This window comes from Astyanax mexicanus, chromosome 22 (assembly GCF_023375975.1).
Source record: "Astyanax mexicanus isolate ESR-SI-001 chromosome 22, AstMex3_surface, whole genome shotgun sequence".
In the NCBI taxonomy this organism is placed as follows: Eukaryota; Metazoa; Chordata; class Actinopteri; order Characiformes; family Acestrorhamphidae; genus Astyanax; species Astyanax mexicanus.
In genome coordinates, this window is record NC_064429.1 from 18,511,906 (window position 1) to 18,534,608 (window position 22,703).

At 37.4% G+C, this 22,703-nt stretch overlaps 1 protein-coding gene across 1 annotated transcript; it reads right to left on the bottom strand.

Moving 5' to 3' along the window:
- Window positions 1-16,134: 16,134 nt before the first annotated feature.
- Window positions 16,135-19,816, bottom strand: dmrt2a (doublesex and mab-3 related transcription factor 2a). Its single transcript, XM_022664888.2, has 4 exons — window positions 19,584-19,816; window positions 18,691-19,079; window positions 18,167-18,269; window positions 16,135-17,553 (listed from the first exon to the last, which is right to left on the bottom strand). The coding sequence occupies exons 2-4, from the start codon at window positions 19,039-19,041 to the stop codon at window positions 16,460-16,462; spliced, it is 1,548 nt and encodes a 515-aa protein (XP_022520609.2). The 5' UTR covers window positions 19,042-19,079; window positions 19,584-19,816; the 3' UTR covers window positions 16,135-16,459.
- Between the last annotated feature and the right edge of the window lie 2,887 nt (window positions 19,817-22,703).

The window sequence follows — 22,703 nt, forward strand, 5'->3', positions numbered from 1 at the left end:
AACTTTTGACTTTACATCCGCACTTCATTTTCACAGAGGCGATATAATTTTTCAGTCCAAAAGCCTGCGAGAGTCTTTTTTCTCATAATTCTCCAACGAAACGCCTTTGATGAAAATGGTAGCCAGGCTTCCAGAGCGGTTTCGCAGGTGAGATATTTTTAAGCCTCGCTGATTTCCTATAATGAGCGCTGCGCCATAAATCACTCGCTGCCACATGTCCTTAAAGGGTCCTTAAAGAAACAGAAAGCAGAGCGAGAAAGGAAACTCAATCATACTTAATATCACATTCGAAACCAGGCCTTACTTTGTAATTTCTTTCAAATATTAACAATATTTATAGCAGCTGTGATACAAATCCAGCAGTTTTAGGGTTTTCGAGGTTAGGTTTTAGTATGAGCAAACTTTATCTATACTTTTTAGGATCACTCAAGAAGTAAATAGGGATCTACTGCTGCAGTATTTCTACATGTTACACAGATACACTGTACAGCAGGTCATTAACAGTGCTCAAAGAACTGTCGGAACACAACTGCTATCACTTCTGGAGATCAACCACAATCTGAAGTGACCAAAAATAGAAAGAATAACTGATTTTTCACAATAGATAAATTTGGTTGATATTAGTTGATATATAACATTTATTGCATATTGTACATCACTCCTGTTTCATGTTGATAATTGAATAATAATAAGCATTAGTTTAAAAATTCACAGCATCTGGTCACATGGTGAAGGGAAATATGGTTAGAATTGTGAGGCGGATGGATGGAGTGTTCTGCTTTACAGAGAGCTCTGTGCACCTGAAAGCGAGGTGATATACACCTTCATATATCTCAAAGGAGAGATGAAGCTGTCTTTTAGAAGAGCATCTTTCAGGAGATTTATTTGAGGACTCAGGTGCCAGTGCTGAAACGAGAGGCTGACATTTGGGTTCCTCAAATTTCATCAGAGTCTTTCATGTGCTTCTATAAAATACAGCCTGCTTTATAATATTCTAAAGCACAAGTCAAATATGAATATGTTTTAATTTATTAAAGATCCAGGCACTGATGTATGTAACATATTCTGGTTGGTATTCATAGTTTGGTTGACTTTATTAATCTACAATGTAGAGCATTTTTAAATAATGAAAAAACACTGAATTTGTCCCAACTTCTGAGTGGTACTGTATATAGACTACTTAACTAGGGAATTACACATTGGAATTATACACTGTAGACCATCAGTAACATTCACATAGTTTGAATTGGGTGCTGGGAAGTGTATTGGACAGATAGCAACTATACAGTAAAAAAAGTAAATGGAAGTCAAAGTAAGAGGATTTTTGCCACCTTTTAGATTATTTTAGACATATACAATGATACAATATACAGTACCAGTCAAAGGTTTGGTTTTGTGCAATGTGTTTCTTTCTTTATTTATTTTTCTACATTTTAGAATTGATATTATTAAATACATGAAAACAATTAAGGGACTATAAATGGAATTGAATAGTAAACAGTAAAAAAGTGTTTGGTGTTGATGGTGATTTGGGATGAGCTGGAGATTCACAGCATGGAGGAAAAGCAGCAACTATTGTTCAGCACCTCCAGGAACTCCTTACAAACACTGAGAATTCAAAACACTATTCCAGGTGACTCTTCCTCATGAAGACACTGAAATTAAAACATCAAGAGTGTGCAGATCTGTCCTCAAAACAAAATGTGGATACATTTATCTTTAAGAGTCTACTGTTTAGAACATGTTCTGGAACACAATAATTCAGCATGTGTTCCTGTTTAGTTTTAATATAGTTTTCAATATTAAATGTTCTATGTAGAAAAATATAAAAAGAAAGAATAGACATTATATGAGAAGAGGTGTGTATCATCAAGCTCTTACTATTCAATCAATGCTTTTGTAACTTACTGTATCTGTATCTTCTGATGCCCCCTCTATAGATCCTGTTACTGCAGTAGTATTTTACAGTAAAATAAATCACATGGAGAGTTCTGTATCTAACAGACTGAAGCTTTTAGTCATGCTGGTGAGATGGCACTACAGTTTCAGACAGCCCGTATCTCAGGTGACTCTGAAAGTGTGAATGAAGCGTCTGCTCGATGATCAGATCCGTTGCGTGTGAAGAAGAGGTGCGGTCATCCTGATTATGGAGGATACCACCTGGCTAGACGGTGGTAACGTGAGCTGAGTGCCCGGCTCTTCCTCATTGTCAGATATAGTATGGATTAGTTTAGGAACAGAGTTCTCTGTGTCTTTCCCTGTGAAACTAGGTCTAGGTCTTCACTCCAAGCCTGTGATGTGACAGCTCTTCACACCTCGGTCCTGTGGCATGTGGAAGTCTTCAAAAGAGGAATTAGACACAGCACACAAATCAATGTACTGCTGTGTTTAAACGTACAGGAGTCTGGATGGTCCTACAGATATTTCATACGAAGGTTCACGATTACAGTGATCTTTGATGTGGGGCTGTGATTTATAATACTATCGATATATAATACTAACATTTTGCTCCTCATTCTATCCTACACTCTGAGCTTTAACATTAACACCACTGATGGTACTTTAAGAGTTGCAGGTATGCAGGGCCAGTTCAAGGCATTTGGAGCCCCCAGGTTAAATTCATTCAATACATAAGATCGTATTGTTCGCACTATAAGGTGCACTTAAAATCCTTTTAATTTTCCCAAAAATTGACAGTGCGCCTTATAATCCGGTGCGCATTATGTGTGAATTTTACCTGTCAGGTATTAAGGAGCAGTAAAGCCACACAGGAGTATACAGAAGTTTCAGTTTAGCTCTCCAGCACCTAGGCTAAAGCAGTATTAGCATTAGCAAAAATAGAAAATCTGATGTAAAAACTCATTCTTTTATTTTTTAATGGAGTCCAGTGTACAAGAAATACGTTTTTTCATCTCCACCCATCACAATCGGAATTTCAGGAAAAATTAAAAAATTTATCTTTTCTTTATTTTGTGATTTTACATTTTTTGCATTTTGCTAATGTTACAAGATACAAAAATGGACAAATCTCAAAAATAAACTGCTAAACATTACACTGACCATGTTACTCATTTTTTCTCTAATAATAGATTGAACTGGAATGGACAGATTTGGTGCATTTCTAGCTGTTCGAAGGTCATGAGCATGACTTTTTGAAGGAGTATTCCAGATTATTCATTCCTGTATGTTTCCATGCTTCAAATATAAATGTTTTCTCTATAATTCGGGATATACAGTAGTAAAATATTATATTTTCTTCACTGTTTTTTCTATAACATCCACTAGGGGCACTGGACAGATTAGCAGATCCCTGCATTGGGCTGGGGTTATGCAAAAAGGCCACAACTGACTTTTTTTTGCTTTCATTTACAAACAGTATAATGTACTCATTGACCCTCAGCAGATCTGCATGCAATACAAACAATGCCTATAATTCAAAACTATTGGTTCTAAATGATTTAAGCCCTTTATTGTCTCATGAGTATATGAATATATCAGTATATGCTATATCTTGTATCTATATTGTATTTTGCTATATTGTAAAACATTAATGTGATTTGTTTGTATTTAGTGACATGAGCATTAATGAGGTCAGGATGTTGAATAATCACCTCCTTATAGCATCCTCAACTCATGCTAAAACTATCAAATAGAGCATGATCATCCCAGATGGATCCATCCATCTTCTTATAAGCTTCTTCCAGATCACAGAGTCCAGAGCCAGAATTTGGCGCAAGGCATAAATACCCAAAAGTCAGGTCACTAGTCCACCACAGGATACCACACGTAAGCATTCTTTCACACACTCATGCCATGACGCAATAAAACATGTATTTCATGGTTAAATACAGCGCCAAGAAACTCATCCCAAAAGATGGAGCGCCATAATTCCAGAGAACACAGTTCTACTCCACCTCAGCTCACACCTACTGAGAGTTTCATACCCCTCTAGCCCACGCCTGGCATTAGGCATGGCACCAAATGGCCAATAGGGGCCAAATATGTTTTTGTATATGTGCTTGCGTGTGTATTTGCAAATCTGTGTTAGCAATGGGTGCAACTTAAGTTGAATGCATTAATTAGAAGAGATGTCCACAAACATCTGGAAATACACTGCTGGTCAAAAGTTATAAAACACCCCCAGATTTCCCCTTTAAGTTTGCCATTTAAGCTTTTCAGGTTTTTAGAGTACTGTTTCCTACACATTTAAAAGACTCTTGGAAAATGGAAAATAAATGGTAAAGGAAGGCCTAACCCTATTTCACATATTGGCCCTACCACTTACCTTTTTTTTTAAAGAAGCTTTATTGAGAAAAGAAAGTATTACACTACATAATTCACAATACGCACTAAAAACATTGATATCACAATATTAAGGTAACACTTTATAATACAGCCCGCGTTTTAGAGGGTAAGTACAAGAATTGTCCCAATTCTTGATAAGTTTGAGGGGTAGTTGGAAGAGATTGGTCTTGTTAGCCCTTCAAACTGAGATTTTTTTAGATGCACACTTCAAACGAAAGGAGTATGAGAATCCCTGGTAAGATGGCGGAACAAGCGACTAAAGAAACCCACAAATGTAAGTATTTTCCTTGTTAAAAGTGACAAATAGCACTATATTACTATAGATTAATGTGTAGTTTCAATGTTTTATGGTCAAATTCTTCACAACAAACATACAAAAGATCGCTAGTAGTTTGTCTCAGTAGCTAGCTACCTTAAATGATGCAACAGACAGCACCCAATCACAAAAGAATTAAGGATTGGACAATAATAATTAATTTCTGCACCTCCTGCTGCCTTTCTGAAGACATACAATGCTTTAAAGTTTATCTAGAACGCTAAAGCCGGGTAATTTTCACGCACACAATTTTATCATGTGATTTTCATTGTGTTGCTGCTGTCTGAGTTGCTGAGTTGGACTTTGGGGAGCTTTAGGGCGATCCTCATTGATGTCATTAATGTTATGGTTGATTCCCTCCTTCCATCAATGTTTTATTCAAGAGGAATGCATTCGGGTGATTTTGATCCGAAGTTAGTGATAGAGAGTAACATATTTTATGGGTGTAATTAATTTACCTGATGTTAGTGTTTTTGTGTTTTTAATCAGGTGCTCACATGTCCCAGGAATAGGTGAACCAAAGACCAAGTTCCTAGCAGCATTATTTTTTTGTTAGGACAAAACCTGTTAAGGATTACCTGATTTTCCAATAATTTTTCTGTTTTTTTTATAGGGTAAATATTATTGGGAAGATATTACCCTTTCCCCTTGTAATTCTGTTCTAAGGGGAAGAGTTACACTCAAAAAGAAGGGGTAGGGATAAGTGGTAGACCCAAGGGGTGAAATGGGATTGGGCCAAAGAGTCAGGTCTGGCTAACCCACATGGCAACAGCTTTAGCCTGTCTTAGTAGTTTCAGCAGTGAAGAGAAGAATTAGAGGTCTGACTGGGGAAATGATAAGCAGTCATAAAGTCATTGCTAAAATGAGAAAATAAAAAAGAAGCAGCCATATATAAAATGTTTGTTTTGACTGGTAGTTTACAGTGTTTTTTTTCTCTCAGTTTTTGTGAAAGAGAGTGCCAGGATTTTTTTTTGTTTGTTTGTTTGTTTCCCCTCCCCTTCCCACACTTCACTCTGCTGTCCCTCCATCCCTGACCCCCCCCCCCCCCACACACACACACACCTCCTTATATGACTACATGTTAAAAATAATATTGACACATGTCAAATGTTGCAAATGAGACATAAATCATTTTAATATTCTTAACAGTCCACAATTCACAGATAAGTTTTTATTAATAGAAACAAACAAAGGTCAAAGTAGCAATAGAAAAGTTATGAAACTGAATTCTCATGATCAGTCAGAGATGGGAAATTCCCTTGCAGATGTTCAGATGCATCACTGAAACCCCGCAGGTGGGACATCTGGACATCAGGTCCCAGCCCAGCCGAAACCTGAGCAGATAAGAAGTATAAACCTGTTCTGTGGCCCTGCATTGTACAGGAAACAATCTGTGTTTACATGACAACATGGAGAATAGCACACATCGTGTTGGCTAAACACAGCTTAAGTGTCACAGTAGCAACGGCTCAAACTTTGGCCTCTGCCAAGGTTAAAATAGGCAGGATAATCGCCAAATACCAAGGTACGAGAAGAACTTGGGCTTCACAGAAATCGGAGGGAAAGCTGAGTATTTTTGTGGGTTCACCATTCCACACTTGCAGTGGATAGATCCTCCCCACTGCCCAAATGGTAGGTGTTATTTCAGCCACAGCGTGGGGAATGTTTACACAACAACGTCACCTCTCGCTTCGTAGTATTTGTACGAATTTGACGAGAATCTGCGTTTAGGTGTTATTTCAAACACAATCTAGTTGTTTTCAAAACAGTCTTCTCGCTTTTTTCACGGCAATTTTAGGAATTTTACAAGAATTTGCGTATTGCTGTTATTTCAATTACACTCATTGTTTGTTTCCAAAACAACTGCTACTGATGTTATCATTGTATTGTCTAAAATTTAACAATAGTGGGAATCTTTAAAAAAAAAGTCAATTTAGTTAATGATTTAAATACTTTTATTATGACTTTGTCATCTAACTACTGATTGGAACTAATTTGTTTTGATTTGTATCGCTTGTAAATGTAATATAAAAGTCTTGTAGCTTAAAAAAAATAAAAAAATCTCTCATCATTTAACCCCTTAAGCTCTGTGAGTTTTATTATACCCTAAGGGTTACTATTTGGTTACAACATGCAAAGCAATGCAAACTGTCAAACTGAGCTGTTCCTAGGTTAGACCTGTGGTGGGGGAAAGGCCAGGGACCACCAGTGGTTCTTAAAGAGAGTTTATAAGAGATTAAACAGTTAAAGTAACCCTGTGTAAGCAAGCTAGAAAAATGCTGCCACAATACTCAGAAATAGCTCAGAAAATCGAGAAGGAGTTAGCATGTTACTTTAAGTGCAGGTAGACAGTCTTTAAAAGGCCTGTCTAGGCTACTCTTGAAATGGCAACAGTGCACAGATTTGCAAAAGTACTTGTATTGAATTATTGAATTGTAACTAAATAGCAAATTTTAAGCTATTTTTACCTTCGATTTTAGTGCTTTGCTTACTTATTTTTAAATTATGAATATTAAATTAATTTGTAGGCTTGAATTATTATGCTAATTCTCCCCCCCCCCCCCCCCAACACACACACACACACACACACACACAAAAAAGGTGGCACAATCTTTTTTCCAAATAGTATTTGTTGTTAAAAAAGGAAACTCAACGTTCACATTTCACTGTGTTTAGATCTGGAAAGGATCTCCCTTATATTCAAAGTGACATTCAAATTGATATTCAAATTAATATTTTAAAATATAAGACTGTATCGTCTTTCCGAAACGGCCAGGTAAACAAGTTCAAAGAATTTGACTGTTGCAACAAAATCTTGAGTATTGCATGAATCTTGTAATAAAATTTAATCATTTAAGTCATTTTGTAAGTTTTCAAAAGAGCGTAAAACAGTTTTTTATTGTTTAAAGTAAGGCAACACATTTGTAATTGGACCTTTAACGTACAATATACAGTATGTATAGCTGTTATTTACAATAACCCTAAAAGATGATATATTGATGTTTGTGTTCAACTCATAGTTCAGTCCCATTAAGTAACATATACTGAACATCCCGAGAGCATCAGAGGACAGTGTGTGAAAGTGAGTGTAGGTTTGCTGGGTTAGTGCCGAAGATTAAACTAGCTCCACTTCACCCTTCAATGCTGCTGTTCACCAACCACCATCCCAGTAAAACCCAAACAGCACCTCCTGTTCACATTCCATCTCTCCTGTGTCCTCCATGCACCCATGAGGGGTTCCCCATGTTTGCTCCTGGTCCCACTCTTAACCTGACACGTAATCCCCCTGCCTTCACCTGATCTGTCATCAAGCCTTTTGTTTGGCCTCCTCCTGTGAAGGAAGCAAGACCGCTCTCCCAGCAGGCCGTACCCCAGGAGAGCAGCGGGCCAGAGGATCAGAGGGCCTCGTCCAGGGCACAAGTCAAGTAGCCTCAGGGGCTTACCTCTTAGCCCCAAGCCGAGCGAAGCTCTTGGCCCATATCTTGCAACATGTAGGGGATCCCCTCTGTGGAAAAACAGTGTAGTGTTTTGACACTGCTCCTCACCGATAGCTGAGAACTTCTTCACTGGCTTCTGGAACCCTTATGGGAGTCAGGGCCATGACCTCATTCTATATGTGTTGCTATTGTTTCTTCAGTAAAAAAGTGCTACATTTCTTCCCATGTTACTCTTGAAAATGTGTTCTTTTTTGCCAGGGTTTATGAATTATGTATGTAACATACTTTTAACATTTATTTGGAAATGTCATTTTTTTTAATGTTACATTTTTGCCAAAAGTTAGTAAGTTATTCCAAACTGTAACAGTTCTTTAAAAATGTGTTACATACCCTGAATTAGAGGAGTTGACATTGTTACTCAGAGTTATACAAATTACTTAAAGAAGTTTAAAAAAGTTTAACTACTCAAACATGAGCCATTTAAAAATTGTGTCACAGGAGAGGCGTTACTCTGTAATATGTAACAAATAATCAAGGGATACTTAAGTAACTCTTAAGCATGTAACACATTCAAGAGTTTTTTAAAACTGTTACATTTCTTGCCAAAGTTAAAAAAAAATGTAACACATAAAACCTACTTAAAAATGAATGATGTGCCCAGATTTACTCTTAAAAATGTAACATATACTTGGAAGTTACTTAAACAACTGTTAAAAACATTACACATTTGTTAAAAACGTTACACATTCAAGTGTCATTTGACACTTGTCAAAGGTTATAGATTTTTGTTAAAAAATAAACATACACAAAAAATCATATAAATGGGTTACACAAAGGAGTACTCTACAAATGTACAAATGTTAATCCTATTCAAGTAACACATTCAAGTGTCATTTAAAAATGTGTTACATTTTGCCAAGGGTTGCCCAATTTCTTAAAAATGTAACACATACAAGGGTGTTACATGCCCAGACTTGGATGTAACATACATTCTAAAGTCTCTTAAACAACACTGTTATATGTTACACATATAAGAGTCATTTGAAACTGTGTTATTTTTTTTCCAAGGAGTTGCATTAAATAATTTATAATTATTTAAAGTTACTAGAAAGAAGAAACATATTTTACAAATTTTGAATCAGAGATTAGAGAAATTAAACATATATTTCATGTATATTTAGTCATTTGTAATTATGTTAAATGCTTGCAAAGTCACTGAAATAACTTGAAATGTAACACATTTTAGAGTTTTTGAGCTGTGTTACATTGGTTTTCTTTTGAGACTTTGAGAAGATGCTGTACTCTAATTGTTTGGGGTTGAGTTTTATTTTTGCAGTCAATCTCACTGCAGGAGTAAACTGTAACATTCATAGTTGTGTTCCAGAGTTCTTTTGGAGTCTGTAAAGGGTGTCAATTCTATTAACCCATTTTCAAACTTTCAAAAAAAAAAAAGATTTTAAAAAGAATTTTCAGCATCTTCTGGTTCCTACTCTGGATTTCCCTGTGCTGTCACAGCGCTTCCCTGTTGAAGATACACTCCAAATGGGCCGAGACAAAGACCTTAGAAAATGACCTCTGCAGTAAAATCTGATGTCTTTCTCCCTGGATTTCCATAGAATTTCCATGCTCCTTTCAGAATAGCAAATTAAGACCATGCATCACTGGACACAGAAGATAGTTTTGTGATCTTGTAGACTTTGGGCACCAATCCTACAACAGGATATCGCGCACTGTATAATACAGCTCAGAAGAGCAATATGCAGAACGTGATGGTCATGCACGCACACAGCTGGAGCCATAAAACAAGATCAAGCAGCGTAGCTCAAGATGAAATGTGGTTGCCAAGCAGGGCTTCCAGGATTTATGCTCCTAAAGGATTTACAAACATTTGCATGAACTTTGGCCAATTTGCTTATCTACTTGCATGTCTTGGAAATGTTGCGAAAACGGAGGACGGGCGCGTACGAGAAGGCCAGGCTGAAGATTCGGGTTAAGGGACCAGAGAGAGACGGATGGTGTTGTTTTGATCCATGTAAACGATGCCGTTTGAATAAACAACAAAAGGAGCTTGGCTTCAGCCTGAGCATCTGAAAATGATATTTGGTTTCAGGTTTCACTTCAACTTTCCCCCCCTGTGACAGGCCCTGCCCTGGAAGCTTGCTGCTTTGCCTGATTACTTTATGAACTGAACCTGTCGAGAAGGAGGGTGAAGAAGTGGCAGGTTCAACAAGTCGTCCTACTGTTGTTTGTTTTAGAGCCGCACTCTCAATGAGTTCAGCTGTTGCTTGCTTGTTTGTGTGCTGTAAAAGTTGACTTTTTGAAAGATGTTCACCCATGTGGTCGGGTAGGAGTGGGAAGTGCTGAAGGGCTTGAGAAAGAGAAAAAAGAAGAGAAAGAGAGAGTGAAAAAAACAACATCCCACAGGTGCTAATGATATAACCTGCCAGACTAGCTTCTACTGTGGAGGAGAGGATAGTGGTAGTGTGTTTGGCTAAGTGTGTGTGTGAGAGAACGTTTGCATGTGTGTGTGTGATGGGGGAGTGTGTGTATGTGTGTGTGTGGGAGCAACCAGGGCCAAATACTGATTTGACTGAGCCCGCATTGGCTTCATCAGCTGTCAGCTCAGCAAACACAGTAATTAAGTGCTGCTAGCTTGTCAAAAGCTCCCATGCTACACATTTCTTATTATATTACAAGTTGCCTCGCAGGAATTTGGGCCACGGCCTCCCTCAGTGCCCAGGCTGCTGGTACTGAACGGGGCCAACACCAGTCAAGAAAACTGAGGGTAATAAATAGGGATCCTACCCCTCCGGTCACGCATTGGTGAGAGCCAATGCAAAATACACAGCGCGCCATTTATTCCACATGTCAAAATAACCCCTCGCCTTGTGTAACTTCTGTGTGTCAGAGGGTTTGCATACACTTCAGCTTAATAGGCGCTTAATGCGCAGCTCATTGTAGCACGGCCTGGGCTAGTGTGCTGAGTTACTGAAGCGACAAAGTCAACAGATCGAAAGATGGGGAATATTCCTGCACCTGCACGGGGCAGGGGTTGAGAAGGGGGAAGAGGGTGGGAACTGGGACGCCGCAAACTGCGATCGAGGCAATAAACCGGCCGGAGCAATAAAAGGTAAAGCTACGGCCAAATGTTCTTAAAGGAACTGACTGGAGCAAAATGCAGCCCACTGGTCTTCAATCTGAACCTTCCAACTTCCACCACAGCCCTGAGTGTTTCATTTGTAACATAAATTATAGTGTGCAATACTCACTAAGTTTGAACTGTGGAATTTACTTGATTGCATATGATGTAGTTCGCTAATGTTAACATCCTTATATGGTATGCCCTTTGGCTCTTTTTATGCCTACATTGATGTCTGTGTTAACACGTCAAATTTTAACATCTAAAGATGGCAAAATGTACCAAGTAATACTTTTGGACGTTTAAAATTGGGTGCTTCCACTCATAGAGCCCATGTGACCACAATATAGAACCCATGTGACCACAACATAAGCTCTACCTCAGCAAGGGATGGTGAGGTAAGACGTACCTTATCATCTAAGAGTTTTAAGACATCCAAAAGTGTTGTGTTAACAGGGAAATTTATATTGTCTTAAGACGTTTAAACATCAAGTTGCGTGTGTAAAACACAGTTTGCCGTCTTAGGACCTTCAAATTTGACATGTTAACATGGATGTCAATGTATCCTAAAAGGCCCAAAGGGCGTTCCATTTCCTTATCACATTTCCAATCAGGTCTATTAGTTACACTATAAGAATTTTTAATGCCAATTCCAAGAAAAATCATGGTTGTGTCCCAATTGCAGAGCAAACCCTATATAGTAAATACTATAAGGGAAATTCTACATACTAATCTCAATAGTGACAAATTGGCAGGCTAGTAAACACAATATGAACATACTAACCCATGTAACAAAACTTTGCTATTCCAGCATACACTTCAAATTCACATGCCAAAAGATTATTAATGTTACCTCTGGGGACAGTTTAGGAACACCCACACTTGTATGTAAGTTGTGAGGTGTTATCTCATTAGTGAGGTTGAACACTTAGTGGTACTTCATGTAGTGTTCATGATTGTGACTGGTGGCATCTGGCAGAAATCACATCCACATTCAATGCTGAAGGCATTCTCTATGTCCCATGACATGTGAAGACAAGGTCTCTCTCTGCATGGTCACACTTTATACACAGAACGTAGTTAGCATTAGCATTAAGTACTATATCATTACATTTGAAGTAAAACCTCAAAGATATACTTTTTTTTTTGAAGAAGGAAAAAAATAATAAGTGTTACACAAAGTTGTTTATAATGACATAATTACGATAAAACAGGAAATTAATGTTAAGTATTTTATAGCACCATATGATATTAATTTATCTCTCAGGTCCTCCACAGTTTTACTCACATACTGCCTTTTTCCCTAAAATTGATTATTGGACATATTATTTTTGTACTAGCTAACACTAAGAGCTTCAATCATCCTGAGCCTGCGTTTGAGGGGAGTTTAATGAGGTTGAACATTTTAAGCAACACCAGCTTTTAGGCACCTGCAGTCAAGGTTAGATCTTTCAATATGTAAGATCTTATTCATAATTTATTTTCTATGTTTCATGACAGGGTAGACATTTTAACATTCAATATAATAAGGGTAAATTGAACCATGGTTTACAAATGTTGAATAAAGACTGACAAAAAAAAACTTAATTATTTGATTAATTAATTATGTTACTTAATCTTAACCATGTCACATTAATTGTACAGTTAAGTAAAGAGTAATGAGTACAGTGGGTGGGCAGAAATCACATACACTGGTCAATTTTATACATATTTTTATTAAAACTATATATATATATATATATATATATATATATATATATATATATATATATATATATATATATATATATATTGGGTTATGCCAAGCTATAATTCAGAAAGTAATTTGTTATTTTAATAATTTAGTAAACTTTAAAGTTTTCTTTGGTGTGGGCGGTGTGTTTTTTTTTCCCATGTCCACAGTGATGCCTGGTTAAGTTGACTCATTCTTTAAATGGTTAAATAACACGATCTTCATTTTAAAAAGTATATTTTCTGAACATTTTAAATGTGTGTTTTTTTATATGATATATAATAATATCATGCTATTTTAACAAGAATTCCCAGTCCACCCTATCATCCTATGGGATAACCACTATTTTAATAAAGTGACTTTGGACTTCAGTGACATCACAACTTTCACAACTTTTTGCTGTGTGTTCATCAATTAAAATATTTAATTTTACTTAATCTTTATATTTTACATATGGTCTCCATGAGGTACAGTGCTATGCTATGCACCCTGTCATGGAAAAATATCAAGGTTATTAAACTAATGTTCGAAAATCAAAAATATACATTTGAAACAATGTTAGCATAAATTGTTCTAAAAGTTACATTTATGCTGTCAGTCAGCAATCAGTCCTTCCCTCTAAAATTATTCACTCAGGTGTGCAGCATGCCATGACAGGTGGACAAATGTTTGCAAGTGAACATATAAAGTGATAAAGCTGGAAAATATGAATTCTGTTTAGTCTGATGTCTTATTTCTATTTTAAATTGTTCTAAAAATATATATTTCTGCATTATTTTTCTGCATGACAATAATTGTTAGAAGTTTATTTGTTTGTTTGTTTTTGTTAGCTTAAATCTATAATTTAATATAGTATTACTATACAATACAGCTCTGGAAAAAAAATAAGAGCCCACTTTAAAATGAAGAGTTTCTTTGATTTTACCAAATTGAAAACCTCTGGAATATAATCAAGAAGAAGATGGATAATCACAAGCCATCAAACCAAATTGAACTGCTTGAGTTTTTGCACCAGGAGTGGCATAAAGTTATCCAAAAGCAGTGTGTAAGACTGGTGGAGAACATGCCAAGATGCATGAAAACTGTGATTAAAAAACAGGGTTATTTCTGAACTCTTAAAACTTTGTGAATATGAACTTGTTTTCTTCGCATTATTGGAAGTCTGAAAGCTCTGCATATTTTTCGTTAATTTGACCATTTTTGACCATAGTTTTTTGCAAATAAATGTTCTAAATGACAATATTATTAATTGAAATTTGGGAGAAATGCTGTCCCTAGTTTATAGAATAAAACAACAATGTTCATTTTATTCAAACGTTTACCTATAAATAGCAAAATCAGAGAAACTGCTTCAGAAACAAACGGTTTTAAGTACAGCTGGACAGCCCAGATTTAAACAGATTGCTTTGTTGAGCAAAATGGTGTCTAATTTTCTCTTATATTCATCACAGTGAAAGTGTTATCAGATTCTCAGCTATTTGTATTTGTCCTCTGTTTAGCTGTGTGACGGCAGGCTACACCTCAAGGCTAAGCCCAGCCTCACAGTAGCTCCTACTGTGGACCAACTAGCGTCAGATAAACAAATGTCCTCCCAGGCTTTTGATTTAGCTGCTGTGTTTAAATGGACGGATTGATGGCAGGCGGCTGGTAACAGGAGCTGAATAAACATGTTTGCGATACTAGCGAGGGCACTTTGCTATAACGCGCTAAATTCGACACTTTGGGAATGAAGCTCATCCGTCTTGATGGCATCAGCAGATCCCTATCAGCAGCGGTTAGCATCTCCAAACACCCCGCCGCGGAGAGCTCATGTATCCTTATGTAGTCTATACCCTGGAACAATGCGAACCACAAATAAGGCCGATATCTCCGCACAATCTCTTTCTGCACGTTTGGCTGGCTGCACAATTTTCTGACCTGTTTTCCACATATCTGGATTCAGGCTAATTTTAGGGACTGTTTACAGTTTACAGAAAAAAGTTGACATTTTGATCGACTTAAAGAACCACTGCCAGAAGGCATGGAAGTCCGTTTTCTTCTGTTTCAGCATTTTGTTTTCTAACTTTGACATATCAACCGAAGTGTCTAATTTTACCTCAACCTTGGAAATATTACATTAAAATAATGCCGTATTCTTCATAAACGTGTACCTATTCTCTCAACATAACTTATTTTCCACAAATAGTGGACACGTTACCTCAAAATAATGCCGTATTGTCCACAAATATTTTACCTGTTCTCTCAACATAATTAATTTCCCACAAATTGTGGAAATGTTACCTTAAAATAATGCCGCATTTCCCACAAATGTGAACCTATTCTCTCAACATTTTTTTTGCCACAAAATAATGCCTTTTTGTCCCTTAACTGTGGGCATAATATCTCGGAAAACTGACTTTCTTTTCTAAACACTGGAAAAGACGACTTTCCGTTTTAATTTATTATAAAAAACACAGTTGAACCTGCGAAAAAAAATGCAGTATTTTGACGTAATAAAATCTCCGTTGGTACAAACAATGAGAGAAATGCATTTTCTCTTCAGACAAAAGCAGGTTTTCATATAGTTTCCCTAACGTTATTTTTTAGGCTCACAATTACACACACGGTAGGTAAAGTTTGGGTGAAGGTGAAGTAAAGTTTGATGTGTGAACTCCAGGTCCATTACTACATTTATTAAAGTAGTACACTTACCTAAACCATCTCACCCAGCTTTACTGATGACACTCCGCACCGTCTGTTTATGTCTGCTTGATGTAGCATGTCGAGGCTAAATGACGGGTTTCTTGTGAGAAAGTGCAAAAAAATAGAGGCCAAGTTCCCCTTAAATACTATCAGAAACAGGCGTAAATTCGAGCTGAGGTGGTTTTAGTCGTTCTTCAGGTTTTTTTTCTCTTCAGTTTATTTCTGACATTTCTGTAATAAACATATGCATAAATGAGGTTAAGAGCAGGCGCTATAAAAAAATGGCTGGAAATAAGTCTCAGATTGATTTAAAACCCTTTCAAAAAGGCTAGTTCCTTGTAGTTTTTCTGATTTATTCCTGCTAATTTTCATTGTTATTTTCTTTTTAAAAAATAACCAATGAAAATAAACATTATTGCAAAGTTAATAGACGTTTTGTGTTCCAAAAACAAATAAAAATAAATAGAATATGATTTTTGCTATCCTGTTATTGCGAGATAAAATACAATTATAACAATGGACATTATGAATTTTCACAAACTTTTATTAACACATTTTAAAGTAGAAAATTACCAATACATTTAAATACTCTACATTCTGATTTACAACATGCTGGAGTCACATACTATAGTATTTACAAGGCTATTTACAGTATTGATGGGGTTAGAGTGAATACATAAGTACTACAATCACCAAGCTGTTTTATCTCACATACATATACAACCACAGACAATCACTTTCCAGAAAATCCATTTCTGTCTAAAAGTAGAAATAAATACACAGATACACATTATATTGAAGTTTCAGTCCATAAGTACCGTTTTGATTGATGTTCTTGACAAGCAACCTTACTGGGATGCTCGGTTTACAGGCAGTGAGGGCCGTTTTAATATGGCTTCCACAGAAAATGACAAAGGCTCGTTCGAGGAAACCTTTGTGCCTGCAGGTTTGACCATGGAGTCCTTTACTGCTCTCTCTGAGCTTTTAAAGCATGCTGTGTCTTTGACTGAGCCGTCCCTGAACTTCTTAGCAGCCTCCTCTAGTAACTCTTTACAGCAGGGGCTCCTGAGCTCTGGGTTCTTTTCACTCAGAGTCTGCTGGATGAGCGAGTGGAAGGAGTTCAGCTTCATGGACAGTGTGTGCTTGGCGCTGTCTTTGCTCATCTTGTTTAACACATGCTCATGGCCTCCTGGGTGTAATGGGCCATTGGCGAATGCCTGTCTGTACACCCTTTTGGGCGGTGAGAAGGCTGAACGCTCCCTGCCGTTTTGGCTTAGACCCGTCTGGGCCTCCATAGACCCAGCCTGCAAGTTGTTGGGATCTGAAGCTGCCCGGGATCCTTCTAGTCTTGAGGCAGCAGAGGGAGACTCCTGCTCGGGTGAGTGGCTCTCACTGGAGGCCATCATCTTGGGGTCCCAAACGGCACCAGGCTTGAGATTTTGCACTGCAGTGGCATTGAGGAGGCACTGTTGGTAGAGAAGTGCATCACCCAGGTTGCTACCACCCCGTGGCCACATGACAAAACGGGGTGAGAGTGGGTACTGGCGATAGGTGGTGGCCACACTGACGTTGGAGGAGATCAGTTCAACATTGGCTGGCCCAGCAGATGCACCATACCCAAGAGACAGGTCCAAGCACCCAGGCAGGAAGCTGCACAGGTCCTTGGGTGATGATTCAGGTGCTGCAGGTGTGGACGATGAGGAAAATGCCGTCTTGTAGGAGTTGTACTCGGCTGCGTGCACCACACTGCCAGGGATGAAAAGGGAAGCAGAGGCTGTCTTGTTGGACTCCAACATTTCACGTTCTTTGTATTCCCGCTCCAGCATGATGCTCTCCAGCTCCTTGTCAGCAAAAGCCCGTCTCTTTCTCATGCGGTCACTCAGAGGCGGCGGGAGAGCAGGGCTGGTACCCAGGAAAGGGTCTGCCTGGACAGGGCGGTAACCTGAGAAAAAGGAGAGCTAGTTTAGATCCAGAACTGAAATGCTGTAGTGTAATTATTCTGTGTAATCCATAGTGCAAATTCTCTGAATTCTCAATAATCTCAAAAAAGTCATAATTATTCTTGCATAAAAATAAAGTAACACCATATAATACTTATTATTTGTGTTGAAAGTATTGTCTATCCTTTAGGCACCTTAGGGTTTATAAAAAGCATTCACACATTGACTTGAATTTATTAAAAATAAAAGAACACAATACAGTACTTCAATACAGAAGACATAAATTGAGAAGCTTCATAAATATGGGCTGATTCATCCATTATTATGTACCCTTAAACAGTGTAAAAAAAACACTACATGCATTTGTAAAACTCTACTAAGCAAGTGATGCTTACTGTATTAAAGCGTCCCATTAGGAACCAAGTGAATTAAAAGGAAAAAGACAGAAATCCAGGAAAAGCTGAGAAAGAGAGGAAATGAATAGATTTGCTTTTTAATGGACAGAAAATAAGACGAAAGTTTTGAATAAAAGATTCATAAGAGTGTGAAAATATGTTTACATCATGCCAGCATGCCTTTGGGGTGTTACAGTATCTAGTATGATAAAGCTCTTACCTTCTAAGATACTTTTAGCCAGCATAGTGGATGGGCGGATGTGTCTTTGATAGATAGTCCGTCTTTCGGCTGGTGTTGGCTTCCCTGATATGCCTTTTTTATCCTGAAATGTGAAACGGCACAGTGAGTATATAGATGCAGATTGAAAATAGACACATATATATTTAAAGCTACAGTTAAGTTTTTTAACATTGCATCACCATCACATCAAATTTAAAATAGAGGCTCTATTTAATTGAAGTGCATTTCAACTTTAATTGAAACACAATTTAAATTCCAAAAAATGACAAATGTTATGTAAGATTATTATTTAGCTTATGTTTCTGGATAACTATCTCTATTTAGTTCATTTTAAACATATATATAGTAAACACTAAACAGTGTGACCTCACAAGATTTTTATCTTAAACAATTTTACCAATTATTACGAAGCTGTCACAGCATTTATGGTCAACCAGAAAAAACAGCTTATGGTTAAGCTGTATATTTGAATCTATTTTCTATTATAGTAATGTGAAGCTTACCTCTGTAGCCTGTTGTCTCCTCAGGGCCACCTGGGCGGCCATGACCCGCTGTCTCTCCACCACCAGCAAGCAGTTTGCGCACTGGCAGTCCCTCCACCTGCAGAAGCGCTTGTGGCCCTTGAGGCAGGAGACCACGCCGTGGTTGCGGCAGCGGGCGCACTTGGGCGTGCGGCTCAGCTTTTTTTGCTCCCCGGACATATGAGCAGTATGGCCGACTCTGTCCTCGTCCTTGGCTCCCGGATCCTCCTCGCCGGCGCTGGAGAAGGAAGCGGTGAAAGCCGCCGTCTCTTCGCTCTCTGCCTCCAGACTCTCCACATCGATCTCGAACTCGGGACCAGAGAGATCCGACATGTCGCCGTCCTGAAGAGCCGGCTGTTGTAAACTGAACGCTACATAAGACGAAAAACCACGAGGCAGTTAGTTTAGTTAGCTTAGTTTTATTTGGATCAAAAACTAACCAGCGATTGCTAGTTATAACAAATGTATTACACATGTGCAATAACTAATAGCTTCTGTCTTCTTAATTTAATGAAGTCAGAATCAAAGTCCGAATTGCACTGAATGTTGGGGATTTTATGGGAAAGTAATACGCTTTTTGAACTATTTTACCTACATTTTGTTTTGACTGATTTGCTGGCATTACATTTCTTTCAGCGAGTTTCAGTCGAGATTTTTTGTTTGTTTTTAGATTCATTCTAGCAAACCCCCAACATACTTCACTTCATGGAATTAATTCAGAGCTAAAAATAAAAACGCTTTACTATTCCTAAGCTATTTTTCTAAAAAAAAAAAAAAACAGTTTAACATATGGATTTATGTAACCTAGCAGTTTTTGTATTTTGCAACTCTATTTTCAACGTATACACAAAAAAATACAGCGCAACAAAACTCACCTTCTCAAAAACGCGTCGCCGTCCAGAAACCTCTTGATAAATTGTCCTTAAACCCTGTGTAAAATAGTTCTCAGATTGTTCTCGGTTAAATTGCGTCCTTTTGCCCCCCAGAAGCACTCCGACCTGGAGAAGGTGTGTATGAGCGATTGTCCTGACTCGGCTGTCACCGCCACACAAACACGCCTGGCGCTTTCAAGCCTGGCCGCCTCCTTCACCAGTCGCTGCGCTTCACTCTGATTGGATTCCTTTCAGCAACTACCTGTCATTGGCTGGAACACACTTTCCCCGCCTCTAGCAATTTCTGATTGGAAGTTAGAGACAAATAAAACTACAACATTAAGATGTAGAGATCTTTTTTCCACCCGTATTCATAAAAACGTTTGAATAAACAATTAGTTCTACTCACTGAGCTGCTCTACCGGCACACTTGTACAGTATAATGCACAGCATAAATGTACACGTTTTGTTGGGGTTTCAAGTATAATATTCAAAAACAAAAAATATTTTAAATATTGAAGGCATTTTTTATTAGTGATCTAGACTAATAGATATACTCTGCATTGTTTAATCTTGGGAACATTTTCTAATATCTACTTTAGACTCCCGAATACACTGTTTAATAATCGTTTACATTTTAATTACAAGTGATTTAGGTTATCCAAATATCATATACTGTTTAATACTCGGAACATTTGGTGACAAGTGATTTAGGCCACCCATTTATACTATTTTGTACTATTTTCTGATGAGTGATTTCGGCAATACACGTGCTATGATGTGTAGTCATTTAGGTTACCCAAAAATACTGTCTGATGATAGAAAAGTAAGAAAAGTGATTTAGTCTAAACAAACGTCCTACTGTTTAATACTGAAAACATTTTTTGATTAGGGATTTAGGCTCTTCAACTTCCCGACATATTGTGCTGTCTCTATAAATATACTTCATTATTACATTTTGAGAAGGTAGCACAAATCGACAAAACACCAGTCAATTGTTTACACTGATCGGCGAACTATTGCACTAGACACAGCGGTACCCGTGGAGGCATCCGTCGCCGAAATACGGGTGGAAATAAAAACGGACTGATGTTTCCAGGAACTTTTCAATTAGTCATTGGACCAAATAGATGCGTGTTTCTGCACCTGTAGCTGAATAAACTTTGTACTGGCTTTACTTCTTAGAAAAAAATCGAAATGTTAACACCGTGTCGGGTTCATTGTATCTGACTTCGGCGCCCGGGTTCATACTGTGACAAAATAGGGATAATATAATTTTGCTAAAACAAAATAACATAAATAATTCATTAATTCATGCGTAAATTATCAACAAATTTGTTTTTCACTTTATTATTTCTATTTTTACAGTTTAATATATCCAGGTTACTTACGTTCATCAGTGAAAAATAAAAATGAACAGTTTTGAAGAACAGAAGTGCCTGAAAGGTATAGTTAATTTCTCACAGAGGACCATCGAGACCAGTTTATTCTGTCACACTTACTAATAACAAATTTCCACATTAATTTGGTGATATTTGGTAGTCATTTGCAAGTTGTATATTACACAGTGTTATTTCGTTAGAATGTGTTTGTTATAGCCAATGTAACCACTATTGAATCTATTCAAATCATCAGTGGAGAATGCAAAATTAGGTGATTGATTTACACTGAGACTGTTTAAACACACACACGTTTCATGATTTAGAACGCTTGGAATAACATTAATAACATTCTGCTTTGCAAAGCACATGTTTAGGCATTAATGACTAAATGGCAAATAAATAGCATCAATTGGTAGATGTTCTAAGTCCGAATGAACTCAAAAAAAAATCAACGATGTTGAGCTATTGGAATTTTTAAACTTTCTGTCTTGTCTATCCTAAAGTTCTCTTCACATTGTTTCTTACTGAACTTAGCACACTAATATAATATATTACAGCGTTCTTATTGATAAAAAACAGCGACTAGAACTGGAAAATCAGCTGAATAATTCGTAGACAGCTGTTTGCAAAACACATCTGTAATCACCTGCAGCTCCCGTTGATTGTCCCCAAACAAACATGTGGGGCCTCCATCCAAAACACCATCACGGCTGTGCTCTCAATAGACCTACCATGTGTGGTGTCTCTTAGAGAAATTTGAAAAATGAAGAAAGACACCCCGGGATTACTGCTACTGCTCTAGATAAGACAACAATGACCCTGTGGGAGACTTTACACATACGTAAACAATATTATCAACAAAAACAGTAGCTTTAAGTTTGCAAAGAAACTGGGTTTAAAATCCCTGCACATATATTGATATTTGTCCAGCAGTAAAGTTTTAAAAAGCTGCACTTCACTGAAAACCAAGTAATATTATATTTAAAGCAAAATTATTTCATACTATTAATTCTAAAGAACAATGCGTATTAAGTATATGTGCTAAATCACTATTGATTCACTTTGCTTAATAAAATAGAATTATTGAGGCACCTTTATTTTTTTGATTGATACAAACATGGCTTTTCGAGCTTAAGCGTGTATTTTGGCGCTTAATAACAAATAAAGGAGCAGAGTTACCTACCATGATAATGATTTAGATCGTGTCGCTGCAATAATTAAGAATTTAAGACACATTTTAGTGAAATAGTAGGGAAAATAAATAACGTTCTAATAAAATAAATAAAAATATTTTAAATTGAGACTAGATTTGAGAACAAAGCAATATGTAACATATGACAACTCGGTTGAATAAAATTAGATATTTGGGGAGATATAACGAGAAGTTCATATCTCGTTACAATATTGGAACGTTGATTACTTCCTGTTTTCTGTGAAGTTTTCTTAGTAGTGTTTCAAGAGCTGAACATGACAAGTTTTAGAGCGATCAAGGCGCTAAATGAAACGCTGTTTTCTTTTCTGTTTAAAACACATTCATTTCTTCTCTCCGAAGCGTTTTTCTGCTTAGCGCTCTTATTGGCGGATCCGCCCCAAGATGAAAACTGTTACCCAATCCTTGCGCAGGAGGGCGGGTCGTATGAGACTAGAGGTGGGAAAAGCATAAACGCCTTTAGAAAGTTTTTTGACGCATGCGCTGCTTATTGTATTCTCAAGTTTACAACCGATCCCGCCAAACTGCAGG